The 13091-nt window shown below is 28.0% G+C and overlaps 2 protein-coding genes across 5 annotated transcripts; both read right to left on the bottom strand.

The window, feature by feature from the left end:
- Nucleotides 1-909: 909 nt before the first annotated feature.
- Nucleotides 910-3055, bottom strand: LOC111040724. Of its 2 annotated transcripts, none has more exons than XM_022324732.1 (2): nucleotides 2099-3055; nucleotides 910-1669 (listed from the first exon to the last, which is right to left on the bottom strand). In XM_022324732.1, exons 1-2 carry the CDS (start codon nucleotides 2408-2410, stop codon nucleotides 1340-1342), a joined length of 642 nt encoding a protein of 213 aa, XP_022180424.1. In that variant the 5' UTR covers nucleotides 2411-3055; the 3' UTR covers nucleotides 910-1339. The 2 variants fall into 2 exon arrangements, with proteins under 2 accessions (XP_022180424.1, XP_022180425.1); XM_022324733.1 differs by having other exon boundaries at nucleotides 2177-3055.
- Nucleotides 3056-4684: 1629 nt separating this feature from the next.
- On the bottom strand, nucleotides 4685-10299 carry LOC111040738 (zinc finger MYM-type protein 1-like). 3 transcript variants are annotated; one of them, XM_022324745.1, is made up of 6 exons: nucleotides 9313-10299; nucleotides 8338-8412; nucleotides 8182-8256; nucleotides 8024-8098; nucleotides 7485-7668; nucleotides 4685-6978 (listed from the first exon to the last, which is right to left on the bottom strand). In XM_022324745.1, the coding sequence occupies exons 1-6, from the start codon at nucleotides 9518-9520 to the stop codon at nucleotides 4746-4748; spliced, it is 2850 nt and encodes a 949-aa protein (XP_022180437.1). In that variant the 5' UTR covers nucleotides 9521-10299; the 3' UTR covers nucleotides 4685-4745. The 3 variants fall into 3 exon arrangements, with proteins under 3 accessions (XP_022180437.1, XP_022180439.1, XP_022180438.1); XM_022324747.1 differs by having other exon boundaries at nucleotides 7485-7575; XM_022324746.1 differs by having other exon boundaries at nucleotides 8182-8253.
- Between the last annotated feature and the right edge of the window lie 2792 nt (nucleotides 10300-13091).

The raw sequence follows: 13091 nt of genomic DNA, 5'->3' as shown, positions 1-13091 counted from the left end.
ATTTATCATAATTGATAAGACTACAATAAATGTTTTTATGTCATATTTATTTAGAGTTCCACTTTGTAATAATTATATAGGAACTTGACTCATTTTTTATTCAAAGCGCAATTAACGATAATTATAATAAATTATTATTTAAGCTGTTAACATTTATTTTTCGATAAGATCATTTTGAAATAGTAATAATACACATTTTTAATCTAATAATTAAAAAAAGACCTTATTTTTTCTGATACAACAGAATAATTATTTTCGGCAAAAGAACTTCTATAGAATAAATTTCAATTTAATAAAAATTCAACATAGTTAATTTATTAGTAATTTATATGAATAATCAATAAATGTATGGTAGGTACTAATATAAGTAAAAAATAGGCGATGCAGGTGACACAGGCGATATCATTTTTTTTTCAACATTATGAAGAATCCGCGGTGGTGACGCCAAATTTATACGACTACATATTAATACGGAGAAGTGACTCAAAGTGGTCTAAAATAAAAATAATTATTTAACATCCAGAAAATAAATAGCAAATTAATATCTGAGAAATCTTGTAAAAGCGAAGCATTGCCGGGTCAACTAGTATTTAATAAAATTTAAAAAAATAGTGCATTAATACATTTTACATATTATTTAGAGATTTTTTAGAGTACATAAAGACCTTATAAAATCGGCTAAACCTAATTAAAAATATAATATATCATGTGTAATATAGCTTGTGCTATACTGCTATTGTCATACAATTTATGCCTTTTATTTTCTAAAGCCTAAATTTACCCGTATACATGTTTTTAATTTAAGAAGATAATTTTTGACAATAGAAAATAAATAGTATACTAACGGCAGTACTTATAATTTCTACTTTCTTGGATTTGATCAATTTTTATTTCAAGTGACAAGTATACAGTGTGTCCCGTTTTAAATGTACCACTAAATATCTCAGCCCGATAATCTTAGATTGAAATACGATTTGCTGCAATAGCTAAGGGGTACTGAAGTACACATTTAAGGACAAATTTCAAATTTTTAACTCTTGTAGTATGCGCATGCGCAATACAAATTTTTTTTTTTTAAATTGCAACACCTATTTTTCTCACCGGATATGGATAGATTATTTTATTCTAAGTAATTTTGATCCATTGACCATAGTTCTAAACCTAAAATTGAATGTGTTACAGCTTTTTGAAATTTTAAAATAATTAAATTTTTTCGATTTTACCAAAAACATTACACGCTTGAATTGAGTGATTTTTTCATAGATTTTAATTAAGAATGTGAAGTAGGAATTAAATTAAAATTACTCCGTTACATTGATTTGACTTATGTTTATTTTTTTTATCTAATAAAATGTTCAAAATTTCCTCCATTTTTTTCTAAACACAATTCCAGTCGACGACTCACTTCTCTATAGGGTGCTGCCAAAATTTGTTCTTTTGTTAATTGTCTGCACGCTACCGTTATTTTATTTTTTAAATCCTGTAAGTTTGCTGGTGGATCTGCATAAATAACAGTCTTTAAATGGCCCCATAAAAAAAAGTCTAATGGTGTTAGATCAGGTGACCGTGGGGGCCATTCCACTGGCCCGTGAGTTCCCATCCATCGATTTCCAAACATTTCATTTAATTGTTGTCTTACAATAATGGCATTATGAGCGGGTGCTCCATCCTGTTGAAAAAATAAGTTTTGACGAAGTAATAAAGGGACATCTTCCAACATGATCGGTAGCAAAGTTAAGAAATCTGAATAACGTCTTCCATTAAGAGTACCGTCATAAAAATGTGGACCTATTAAATGTCCTCCTAATAATCCGCACCACACATTTGTGCCCCATACTGTTTGATAATTTGTATCAACTGCCCAATGTGGATTTCCGTTTGACCAATAACGGTTATTCTGCTTATTTAAAACACCATTATTGGTAAACTTTGATTCGTCGGTCCACAAAATGTAATTTAAAAATAATGGGTCGTTATTTATACATGTTGTTATCCATGCAATAAATGTTAATCTACGTTCGTCATCACCTTGGCGTAAATGCTGAACTAGATCAGCCCTATAAGGATGTAACTTGTATTTTTTGAATATTTTGTGTACCTTTGTTTTTGAAAAGCCAAATTCTCTAGCAACATGTCTTAAAGATGAGTGAGGATTTAATTGAATGTACGCAATTACTTCATTTTCCTGATCATCATTTGGTTCCATATTGCGTAGTGGTTGTCTCTGTGAATCTCTTATCGAAAAAGTCCCGTAAGTTCGTAAATTATTAACTAATCTTAAAAAAAAATTATGCGGTGGATGATATCTTTCGGGATATCGATTTGCATAAACCCTTGCAGCCTCCCGACAATGTTTATTACACTCACCATAAATTAAAATCATATCAACTTTTTCACTATTGTTTAACATTTTAAAGAAGAAAAAAAGAAAAATCTTTCAAAGTATTATGTTAAAAGTTATAAGTGTCATCGATGAACGTACAATACTGAGGGAACGTGCATTAGTTCATTTTTGATAATCAAACAATATCTACAATAATATTATCGAAGTACTAATAATAAAACTGGAAATAATTCAATAACTTTTATCGCACAATAATAACGCAAATTACAACGTCAGTGTCAATTTAATTGGTACATTTATTTTTAAATTAATTAAATTTAAATTAGCTAGGCATTTTGTTTTAGGTGATTTTGTATTCAATTATTTAAATGCATTTCATTTTAGTTCAAAAATGATTTACTTTTGTATCAAATTCAAGCGTGTAATGTTTTTGGTAAAATCGAAAAAATTTAATTATTTTAAAATTTCAAAAAGCTGTAACACATTCAATTTTAGGTTTAGAACTATGGTCAATGGATCAAAATTACTTAGAATAAAATAATCTATCCATATCCGGTGAGAAAAATAGGTGTTGCAATTTAAAAAAAAAAATTTGTATTGCGCATGCGCATACTACAAGAGTTAAAAATTTGAAATTTGTCCTTAAATGTGTACTTCAGTACCCCTTAGCTATTGTAGCAAACCGTATTTCAATCTAAGATTATCGGGCTGAGATATTTAGTGGTACATTTAAAACGGGACACACTGTATATTAATATAAAGTTGTTGGTTGTACAATATTATGATACAATATTTTCATGTACATATATATAGGAATAATAAAGTATCAAAATTAGTTCAGTAGTTATTTGTCAAAAAATGGCAGAACATTCTCTTTCTTACAATCAAAGTGATTCTTTCACTCTGAGAAAACACTTTTTACTATTAAATATTCTTAAAAGATACATGTAGCCACTATATATTTGTTAGAAATTTAAGATTGTAATTCAGTATAGCGCAATCAGGGTGAGTGTTTTGGGTGACTGGATAACCTCCTTGAGTTATATTTTATGTGGGTAGGTACAATGAAACCTGTATAATGTGTAACGATTATAACTTGGTATTTTTTCAATTTTATACAGGTTTACGTTTTATTCAGGGTCGTAGGAAAAATATTCTACTGCACAATAAAATACATTCAATTCAACAATTTTTATACAAGCCTACATATTTAATGATATGGGTTTGATACATTTAAAAAAAAAATAATACGATTAAAATGGTTATTTTACATACTCTTAAACCAAATTCTTCGATCAAGTTTGATAAGTTTTATCTACAACATTACAAAATATTATATTCTTATAAATGTATTAGGTATTTTGCATTATAAATTGATTCTATGATAGTTTTCTATTACATTTATTTAAGAATTTACAACGAAATTTTGGAGGTGATCAGTGATATTAAAATAATACCATGTTCTACAAATTGCAAAATAAAAAGTTTTCGTTCCCACAATCAAAGGTTAGTTTTGTGTAAACTAAACTATGTTTCCAAGTTAGAGGTATACGAGATTATATATCAGCGGTATCCTGGGACCTGGGTCCATTTTATACTGCAGTTTCACAGCTTCGTTGTTATAAGTTATAACTCAAAACTATTAATATATTATTGACTATGTAAATTAACATGGACTATTATGCGCGAACTCCTTTCGTGAGAGTTAAAGTAAAAAAATAACGATTACTGGATTACCTACATATATACTGAGTGATAGGTATTGAGGAGAAGTAATGCTAACGCAGTCCCCCCTCTGGTTCTCGATACCACGAAAAAAATAGGTATTGGTTCTATTATATTTGTATCAAATATAGAATAAAAGGTAAAAACTATAAAGTAAAAATAGAGCACGAACTTATATTGTATATGGCAGTGGCGCCGAACCACATTTTGAATGGTCTGGTCAACAACCACCCTATTAAAATTTTACCACCCACCCCACCCCACCCCAATATTAGTAATCCTTTATAAGTCACAACCACTAATTATTTTACAAAAATTACTTTTTTTAATATAAATTATTTAATTTTGTCATTCTGTGTCACAACTTGTATGCAATTTATTTTATCACTCTATATTACTCTATTTGTATATACATAAAATATAAATACTATTATTTTTTTTTTCCATTAGTATCATATTGACTTTAAAAATATTTATACTTCAAATGAGCAGTAAAACTATACTTAATATTATATAATATATTAAATGATTTCACTTGTCATGACTCATAGTAAATAAAACTATACAAAAATATATATTATTAGTATTTATTATATTACTTAAAGGACACAATACTCAGTTATAAATATTTCCATCACTAAATTTATTTTATATAAAAAGTCATAGAAATTAATACCTACCGATACATTAATGATTTAGTTAAAATGGATGATCTTCTTGCAAAATTGTTAATGACATTTTCAGTGTTAATTACAACATCAGTCTCACAGGAAATCAACATAAGGTCTTCAAGTCGATTTTGTGACATAGTTGATCTAAGTCTGGTTTTGACGATTTTAAGTTTTGAGAAGGAACGTTCATGAGAAGCACTGGAAATTGGCAGTGTTACTCCTATTTTTAATATTGTAAACAAATTTGGAAATACTGTAATAAGTCCAGTGTTTACAAATAATGCGTACATCTTTATAATGCTCATACTCTCGTGGTTATCACTATTAATAATTTCAGAAATATATTCAGATTCATCATTAGATTCATTATCAGAGAAATCAGAGTTTTCTTCGGGTATAGGATGTACAAAATCAGGTACAATCCCAGAATTTAAATTAATTTTAGATTTAATAAATTGACTATATTCTCGAATAACATCTTCTCGGACTAAATATTTGCTGTAAACTTTACAGATTGAAACAAAAGCATCTAATGGAAAACTTGATTTTTCCATTATATTTGAAACACATTTTGGGGTTAACAAGTATAAATCTTTTGCTACTTCAATGTAATTATCATTAAATCTTTTTTTCAAATCTGCAGAGATAATATCCAAAATCACAAAGTATGTATTTACTTTGTAGGATACTACAGGGTCTTCTAATGCTTGATCTCTTGATTTTTCATCATATTGGCAAGGGACTCGTCTTCGTCTATTGGAATTAGTAGTTAGTTGTAAATCAAAGTTAAATACCTTTCCATTTTTTTTAGTAGAATCATAAATATTTTGGAATGTATCATCATTTCGAAGTGATTCAATATTTTTTTGTGCTTTTGCTAACATATCCATGGCCATGATTATATCAATACTGTGGGCTTGAAGTGCTCTACTCACAGGTTCTATATAATCAAAAATTTTACTAAAGATATTTGCAGTAAGCAAAAAATTAAAAGACTGTAAATATTCAGTTAAGCCATTGCATTCAGCACCAGTTTTGAAATCAACTTGACCTTCTACATTTTTTATTTCATCTAATGTATCTAAAATGGCATCAAGTGTCTTAAGGACAGTGGTAAGTGCATATGACTGTGACATCCATCTCGTAGTTTCTACTTTTTTTATTGCTCGTATTCTTGCTTTGGGGTACAAGATTTTTTGTTTTTCGCGGTATAGAAAGTTTCGCTTTTTACTACAGCTAATAAACACAAACACCTTTTCAAGATTACCAAATAGATTCATAGCAGCTAAACAAGATCCGACACTTGAAACCACAATCAAATCAAGACGATGAGCATGACACCACACAAAAGTAGCTTGAGGACATAATTCTTTAACTTTTGTTTGTAACCCATTATATTTCCCCTGCATGCTTGCTGCACCATCATATGATTGTCCGATAAGATATGATTTCCAATCAATATTGTGACTATCCATTACTTTTGAAAATAAATTGAATAGAGCTTGTCCAGTGGTTTCTGCTGAATCCTTCATTGCAAGTAATCGTTCATTTATTTTTCCTGAGTCTTCAACATAACGTACAATGAACGATACTTGTTCTCGTCTAGAGATATCAAATGTTGAATCAATACTTATGCTAAAAAATCGTGCATTATTCAATTCTGATTTAATAAAAGAAACTATTTCTTGAGATATTGCATTAATTAACAAATTTTGACGATCCCAACTAATGAAAGATAATTCTTTTCTCGAATGTGTTTTGATATTAGCAATGTGGACCGAAATCGCAGGAGAATGATTGCTCAGAAGCAATAGCAAGTCTTTAAAATTGCCTTTGATGATTCTTGACCAATTTTCTCGATGACCTCTAAATGCAAGCGAATGTTGTCCAAGGAACTTTGTGACTTCTACTAGTTGACTCACAATTTCTCTATTAAAAGCTACTTGCTTTCTTTGTTCTTCTATTATAGAAGGTATTAATGGCAAAACAGATTTTTTCAATTTGACTTGAAGAGTGGCATCCACGTGAACTGAACTAGTTTCATGTGCCAACAAGGCTATTGTTCCATTTTTAAATTGCTGGAATCCATCATGTACCCATGCTTTTTGAGGGTGTTTGCCAAATAACATGCAGTGTAAACAATATACCCTGTTTTCTGATGGAGAGTATGTTAACCAGTCTCTGTGTACCATTGTTCCATCACCAAGTTTTTTATGAAACCAATTTTCATGAAAACTCCTAAAATTGACATTTTTAATTAGGTACATTAGTATATTAATACAATTTCTTAAACATCAAATACCACTTTAAGAGGTTGTATATGTTATGTTTTTTTTACATACTCATTACTTTTAAATTTATACGGAAAATTGTAAATTGAATAGGTGATTTATAGAAATGCTAATTTGATCAATTTATAATTTAATATAATTTGGTTTTATTATATTATTAAATATCAATTTATATTGGTTGACACTTGTCCTATTATGCTACGTCTATGAAATAGGAATCTTATTTTATAAATTTAAAATTAGTTATCCAATTAAGTTATAAAGTAGGTATTTCAATCAATTATTTAATAATACATAATGATCTACACTCAAAATATTTTGAGTAACATTTTATAAGCCTTTCAACAAAAATTACTATAAAAACAACTAAATTAAAATATGAAAGAACTTGATAATTATATAAATTCTAAGTACAACACAAAAAAGTGACTAATTAATTAAAATCATACTAACTTCTTCATTTCATTTTTTGGAAATTCTCTATCAGGCATTTCGTTATGATTCGGCTGACATGGTCCCCAACTCAGTACTAAATTAATCATATCTGGAGTAAAATGAATAGCTTTAAATATTGCTGGATCATTTTTCCATTTTGAATTAGTACTTAACTCATAGACTCTATTATTCAGATTTCTTACTGTAAATTAAAAAAAAAAACACGTATTTCTATTAAATGAAATAAATAAAAATATATCATAATAATATGTTATCTTAAAATTAGAAATTTTAAATAAGGCAAAATTATAGAGAAAAATTAATATAAAATAATTTTGTTATTTTTTGATTGCAAATCAATTAAAATCCTACTAAAAGTCTAATAAATTAATATGTAAAAGTTTCTCTGATTAGTGATTTTAGAAAACAATATTATATTTCAAAGCTTTAATAAATTCTTCACCAAACTAAGCTTTTTGAAAATTTATAAATTATTCTCACTGAGTATAATAAAAATATAAATAATTATTAAGTACCTAGTACTACCAAGTACCTACCTATGTGTAACTGTTCCACCGGTTCTTGCTGTATTCCCACTATACCTACTTCATTCAATTCTTCATCTGCTATTTCTTTAAAAAAAAAAATAATGATTTTTTTCAATAAATAACAAATAAAATGTAAAAATATATAATTATAAAGTATCTATATCTACCTATATCAAACTTTAACTTTTCTACAGGTTCTTGATGTGTTTCCACTGTAGCTACTTCATTCAATTGATTATCTGCTATTCCATAAAAAAAAATTAATTATGTTTTTCAATAAATAACAAATAAAATGTAAAAATATATAATTATAAAGTATCTACCTATATCAAACTTTAACTTTTCTACAGGTTCTTTATGTGTTTCCACTGTAGCTACTTCATTCAATTGATTATCTGCTATTCCATTTAAAAAAAATTAATGATGTTTTTCAATAAATAACAAATAAAATGCAAATTATATTATTATATTTATTTTTAACAGCTTCCAGTTCTATATTAATTATAGACAGGGCTTTAAGTGGGAAAAAATTCCTGGGGGGGACTAACGTCTCCATATAGTTTTAAGCGTTCCATATATCGTTATATGTATAATGTCTAATGCATATAGACATATAGTAGGTACTAGGTACATGTAATTTATAAACAGTGATTGTGTAACATACTCATCCCACTTTTAACCCTGAATAATGTTCAAATTTGTAATTTATTTCATGAATAATTTAAATCACAAATAATACTACATTTTAAGAATAATTAATGTTTTTTTCTCATAATATTAAGTTGTAAGTAGTGGTTTTCTTTTAAGAAAGCTAAAGAAATCAACCAGACAAAAAATATTTATATCATAAAAATGTAGGGATTTTAGTGCTTTAAATTGTACAAGATAAAATTAAAATTCTACGCATGGTGGGATGAGCATGCTTATAAAATCACACTTAACCTATAGGCTATAAGGTATCTATATAATATCCTATATGCTTATATAATTGCCTATATAATTATATCCTATATGTTTATATGAATGTATGAATTTCAATTTAACATTAATTAATAAAGAGCTATTTTAAAATAAAACAATTATAAATATTTAAATAGAAACATAAATTAAATTTTCTTTTGCACTTAGTTGCTTCAACATTAAATAACAAAAATAAAAACTAACAAACATAATAATAACTAAGTAAGTTTTTCAATTAAACATTTAAACAGTTCCATATAGAATTATAAGAATTCAATTCATTGGACATATTTTTTGGTTAGTAAAATTAAGTAAAAATTAATATTTAATATAGTTACCTGTACTTCCAACTGAAAGTTCTGTTGAAGTAGTTTTAAAAAATTTGGAAATAAATGAATTGTTACTCGCAAATTTGGAGCAACTTGGTGTTAACTTTATTTTTTTGTTTTTACATTTTTCTATGTGCCTAGACCAATTAGTGCTATTTAGTTTTTCTTTTTTTCTACCACACACAGCACAAATAATTTTAGAGTTGGCAAAATTCATGATATAAACAACCTATGAAATTTATGAACAATTTACCAAATATGAAACACTAATTAGTAATTCACAAATTACTGCAGCAGTTTATATTTGTCCATACAGTTAAGACTAAAATGAATTGATAAAATATCATACACGTTAGACTGTTAGAGCATAGGCAGTTTAAAAACATTAAAATGAACACATTATACGGTATACTATCACACTATGTAGTCAACAACAACAACTAGTCACTTCTGTAGTTCTGTGTAGACTGTTGTAGGCACTAGGCAAATTGTAATAATGAAAAGTTGTAATAATAATTAATAATAATATAGATTATTGACGACATGATGTTTTCATTTTTACAATTTAACATTATCACTTATCAGTATTCTAAAAATAAGTATTTTCCTAATTTCGTATAATAGAATGTACATATTTAAAAATAGCACGGCACCCCGCGGCCCGCACTGCGCATGCTATAGTCACTACACAGTGACAGTGTAGTTCCTAGTAGGTACCTAATGGCAATCGCGTACAGCGTTCTGCTTACTGCGTCAGTATGGTAGCATACACAGTATTATTTGTTACACAGTTACATATTTGCGTGTATACGGTAAACCTATATACGCCTAGTATGCCAATGAAATATACAGTATAATATTATTTCGTCTATATTTCCTTAATATTTCTCTTCATTACTTGTATACAGTATATTGGTATACCATACGTCCACACCCACGACCCACCACCCCTAAAAATTTGGTCTGGTCATGACCAGACTTGAACCCCTAGTTCGGCGCCACTGGTATATGGCCTTAAATAAATCATTTGAATTAATAAAATTGTAAGCTGATATACATGCCTACGTATAATCGAGTTTAATATGCATTACGGTGTTATTCAAAGATAAAGTACGATATCTATTCCTGTCTAACCACATTCTAAAGGAATTAACAACAAATAATTATATAACAATTTATCCATAATGATTTTGGTAACGTCTTGTGTAAACAAGATATAACCTTTGTATATCGAATTTAATCATTGCTTTCATTGCGGAGACAGTTCATTAATGCGAAATGCTTTTAGCATATTTGAAAATTAAATAACCATTAATGTGACGTATAGCGGTAGTTACTGAAATTTCAGCAATTATAATAGCGATCCACTAACAACAACATGAACTTCTCAGTGGGTGATAATCAAGTCCCATTTTTTCTTTATATATCATTATAATATTACCTTTCAGATGTAATAAGTAATAACAATTTTTTGTGTGTTCGAAAATAGGTATTAATAAGTATTATTATCTATAATATTATCATGTACCTATATAATTTGTTTAGGCTCGACATATACTAAAATACTAGGTGCTGCGCGGATGAAAATTGCTACAGACCTATAATATTCGTTTTATTACACGAGAAGGTATATCACACGCAACTATCGTAATATTCGTGATGGTGATTATCGTGTTCGATAATGAGACGAAGGTCGAACTATTATATGCGTGGTCTATTTCCAACTAATTGTAATGGAAAAATAATAAAAATGCAATCTAATACCCCAACTATTTACACTCGCATATTTATGCAGTTAAGTATAGCGTGGCACATATTTATGTATTATGCTCTCGCATCATTAGATATTATATACTATTTGTATACTATAAAATAATAAGAAGCCAGGTAGGTATCTACTGTAAACTAGCACAAGTTGCACTACATAGACACATAGTATATATGTGTGAAAAAACTTAACAATCCACCTACCTATAACTTATAAGTATGATTATATATTTCTAAACTATGGCACGGTGGTAACATTTTTCATTTTGCAATTCATTTCTGACCAAATTTAAACTGTTTAATTATATCATACTTTTAATCAATACAGTCTACAGACTAAAGTACCACAATAGTACCTACCTACCTATATAGACGTATTACAGTACTGATATAATATAATATTGTGCTTACTGCTTACTGTTTATCGAATCTCAACTGTCGCAAATACCTAATTGAATGAAATCAGAAAAAATTATTACTTCATTGTACCTACCCCAAGAACAGGGACAATATTTCAACAGCACTTGGAACAAATGAAAAGCTTATTTGTTTAGAATTAGTCTGTAGTATTGGAGTATATTATTTTAGTAATTTAGATTTATTTCATAAAATAAAACATTAAACAGCGTATACAAATAAAGAAATGTAGGTAAAATATTAGTAAAAAAAAAAAATAGATAACCAAATTGAATGTTTTTGACTTTTAAATAAATAACTAATTTAATGCTTACAACTAAACCTAATAGAGTTATAATAAAACAACTTTTTATAATATGTTATAATTGTTGCTAATCAGTGTTTAAAACAATTTATGTTGAAATATCATAGTACCTACCTATATTCCGAGTACTCAGAGCAATTCAAATGTCTATAATTAGCTCAAAACGAGTCAACATATTTTGAACATATTATCAAATATAGAAAATGATAAAATAAACATTTAGTGTTAATTTCAAGTATACATACCGTTATTCGTTTTTAAATTACAACAAGTTAAGAAAATCGTTATATGAGAAATCGAGTGAGTATCTAATGTCGTAAAATTGTTTAATTTAATTTAACTTTCGGGTACACATTTTTTGTTTGTTAAAGAAAGACGAACTTTGAGGAATCTTGTATTAGATTTTTAAGCTTATGACCCCTACTATTAAATATCTTGATCTAACACTTGATCAAAGACTTACTTGGGCCCGCCATATGAGAACCTAAAGACTAGCTCTAAATAATCGCCTACGCATGCTAAAAACGGTATTATGCAATAATAAATATACCTCCACGCACACCAAACTTATTATATATAAAAGTCTACTCAAACCAATGTGGACGTACGGTTTGCAGTTATGGGGTAGCGCAAAAAAGACAAACCTTAACAAAATTCAAGGATTCCAAAACATTGCTCTAAGGAAATTAACAAATGCACCTCCTTACGTCTCAAATTGTTCCCTTCATTCAGATCTAAAATTAAAAACAATAGCTGAGGAATCCAAATGTTTCTATAAAAGATTCTACAACCATCTTCTAAGCACTCATTCGAATCCACTTATCAAAAAATTGAGCTCCGCTACCATACCAGGTAATCCCCCAAGACGCCTAAATCGCAAGTGGTGTCGTGATTTGTTACAATAAAATATAAAAAGATTAAATAAATAAATAAATAATTAAAGTAAATAATTAATAACCATAAAAAGTGTCATCAATGGGTGGCTCCTTTTATCAAATTATTTTCCTGTGAATGTACTTTTAGCATATATTCTTATTGTATCAATGATACAGATTGTATATTACAGTACTCCCTCGTTAACACGAACACGACGGGACCACAAAATAACCTGTTCGTGTTAAAAAAATTTGTGTAAGCCGATAGGTTATTTTACATTCAAATAAATTTTTTTTTATGTAATCTTCAAAATATAAATGTACATTACTTTGGTACATACATACTACATATAAACAAATATTTTTAATTAATTAATTACAACGCTACATCATATATAAAGAAATATTTTTAATACATTTTTTTC

This window comes from Myzus persicae, unplaced genomic scaffold, assembly GCF_001856785.1.
Source record: "Myzus persicae strain clone G006 unplaced genomic scaffold, MPER_G0061.0, whole genome shotgun sequence".
NCBI classification, from domain to species: Eukaryota; Metazoa; Arthropoda; class Insecta; order Hemiptera; family Aphididae; genus Myzus; species Myzus persicae.
This window is presented reverse-complemented; position numbering and strand designations above follow the sequence as displayed.

Coding starts and splice junctions, on each gene's coding strand:
- LOC111040738 (XM_022324745.1), bottom strand. CDS start 9,520: ATGAATTTTGCCAACTCTAAAATTATTTGTGCTGTGTGTGGTAGAAAA. Junction 8,257..8,337: donor AAAGTTAAAGTTTGATATAG/GTAGATACTTTA, acceptor TTTATGGAATAG/CAGATAATCAATTGAATGAA. Junction 7,669..8,023: donor GGTGGAACAGTTACACATAG/GTAGGTACTTGG, acceptor TTTAATTTACAG/TAAGAAATCTGAATAATAGA.
- LOC111040724 (XM_022324732.1), bottom strand. CDS start 2,410: ATGTTAAACAATAGTGAAAAAGTTGATATGATTTTAATTTATGGTGAG. Junction 1,670..2,098: donor TTGGCTTTTCAAAAACAAAG/GTACACAAAATA, acceptor TTTTTTCAACAG/GATGGAGCACCCGCTCATAA.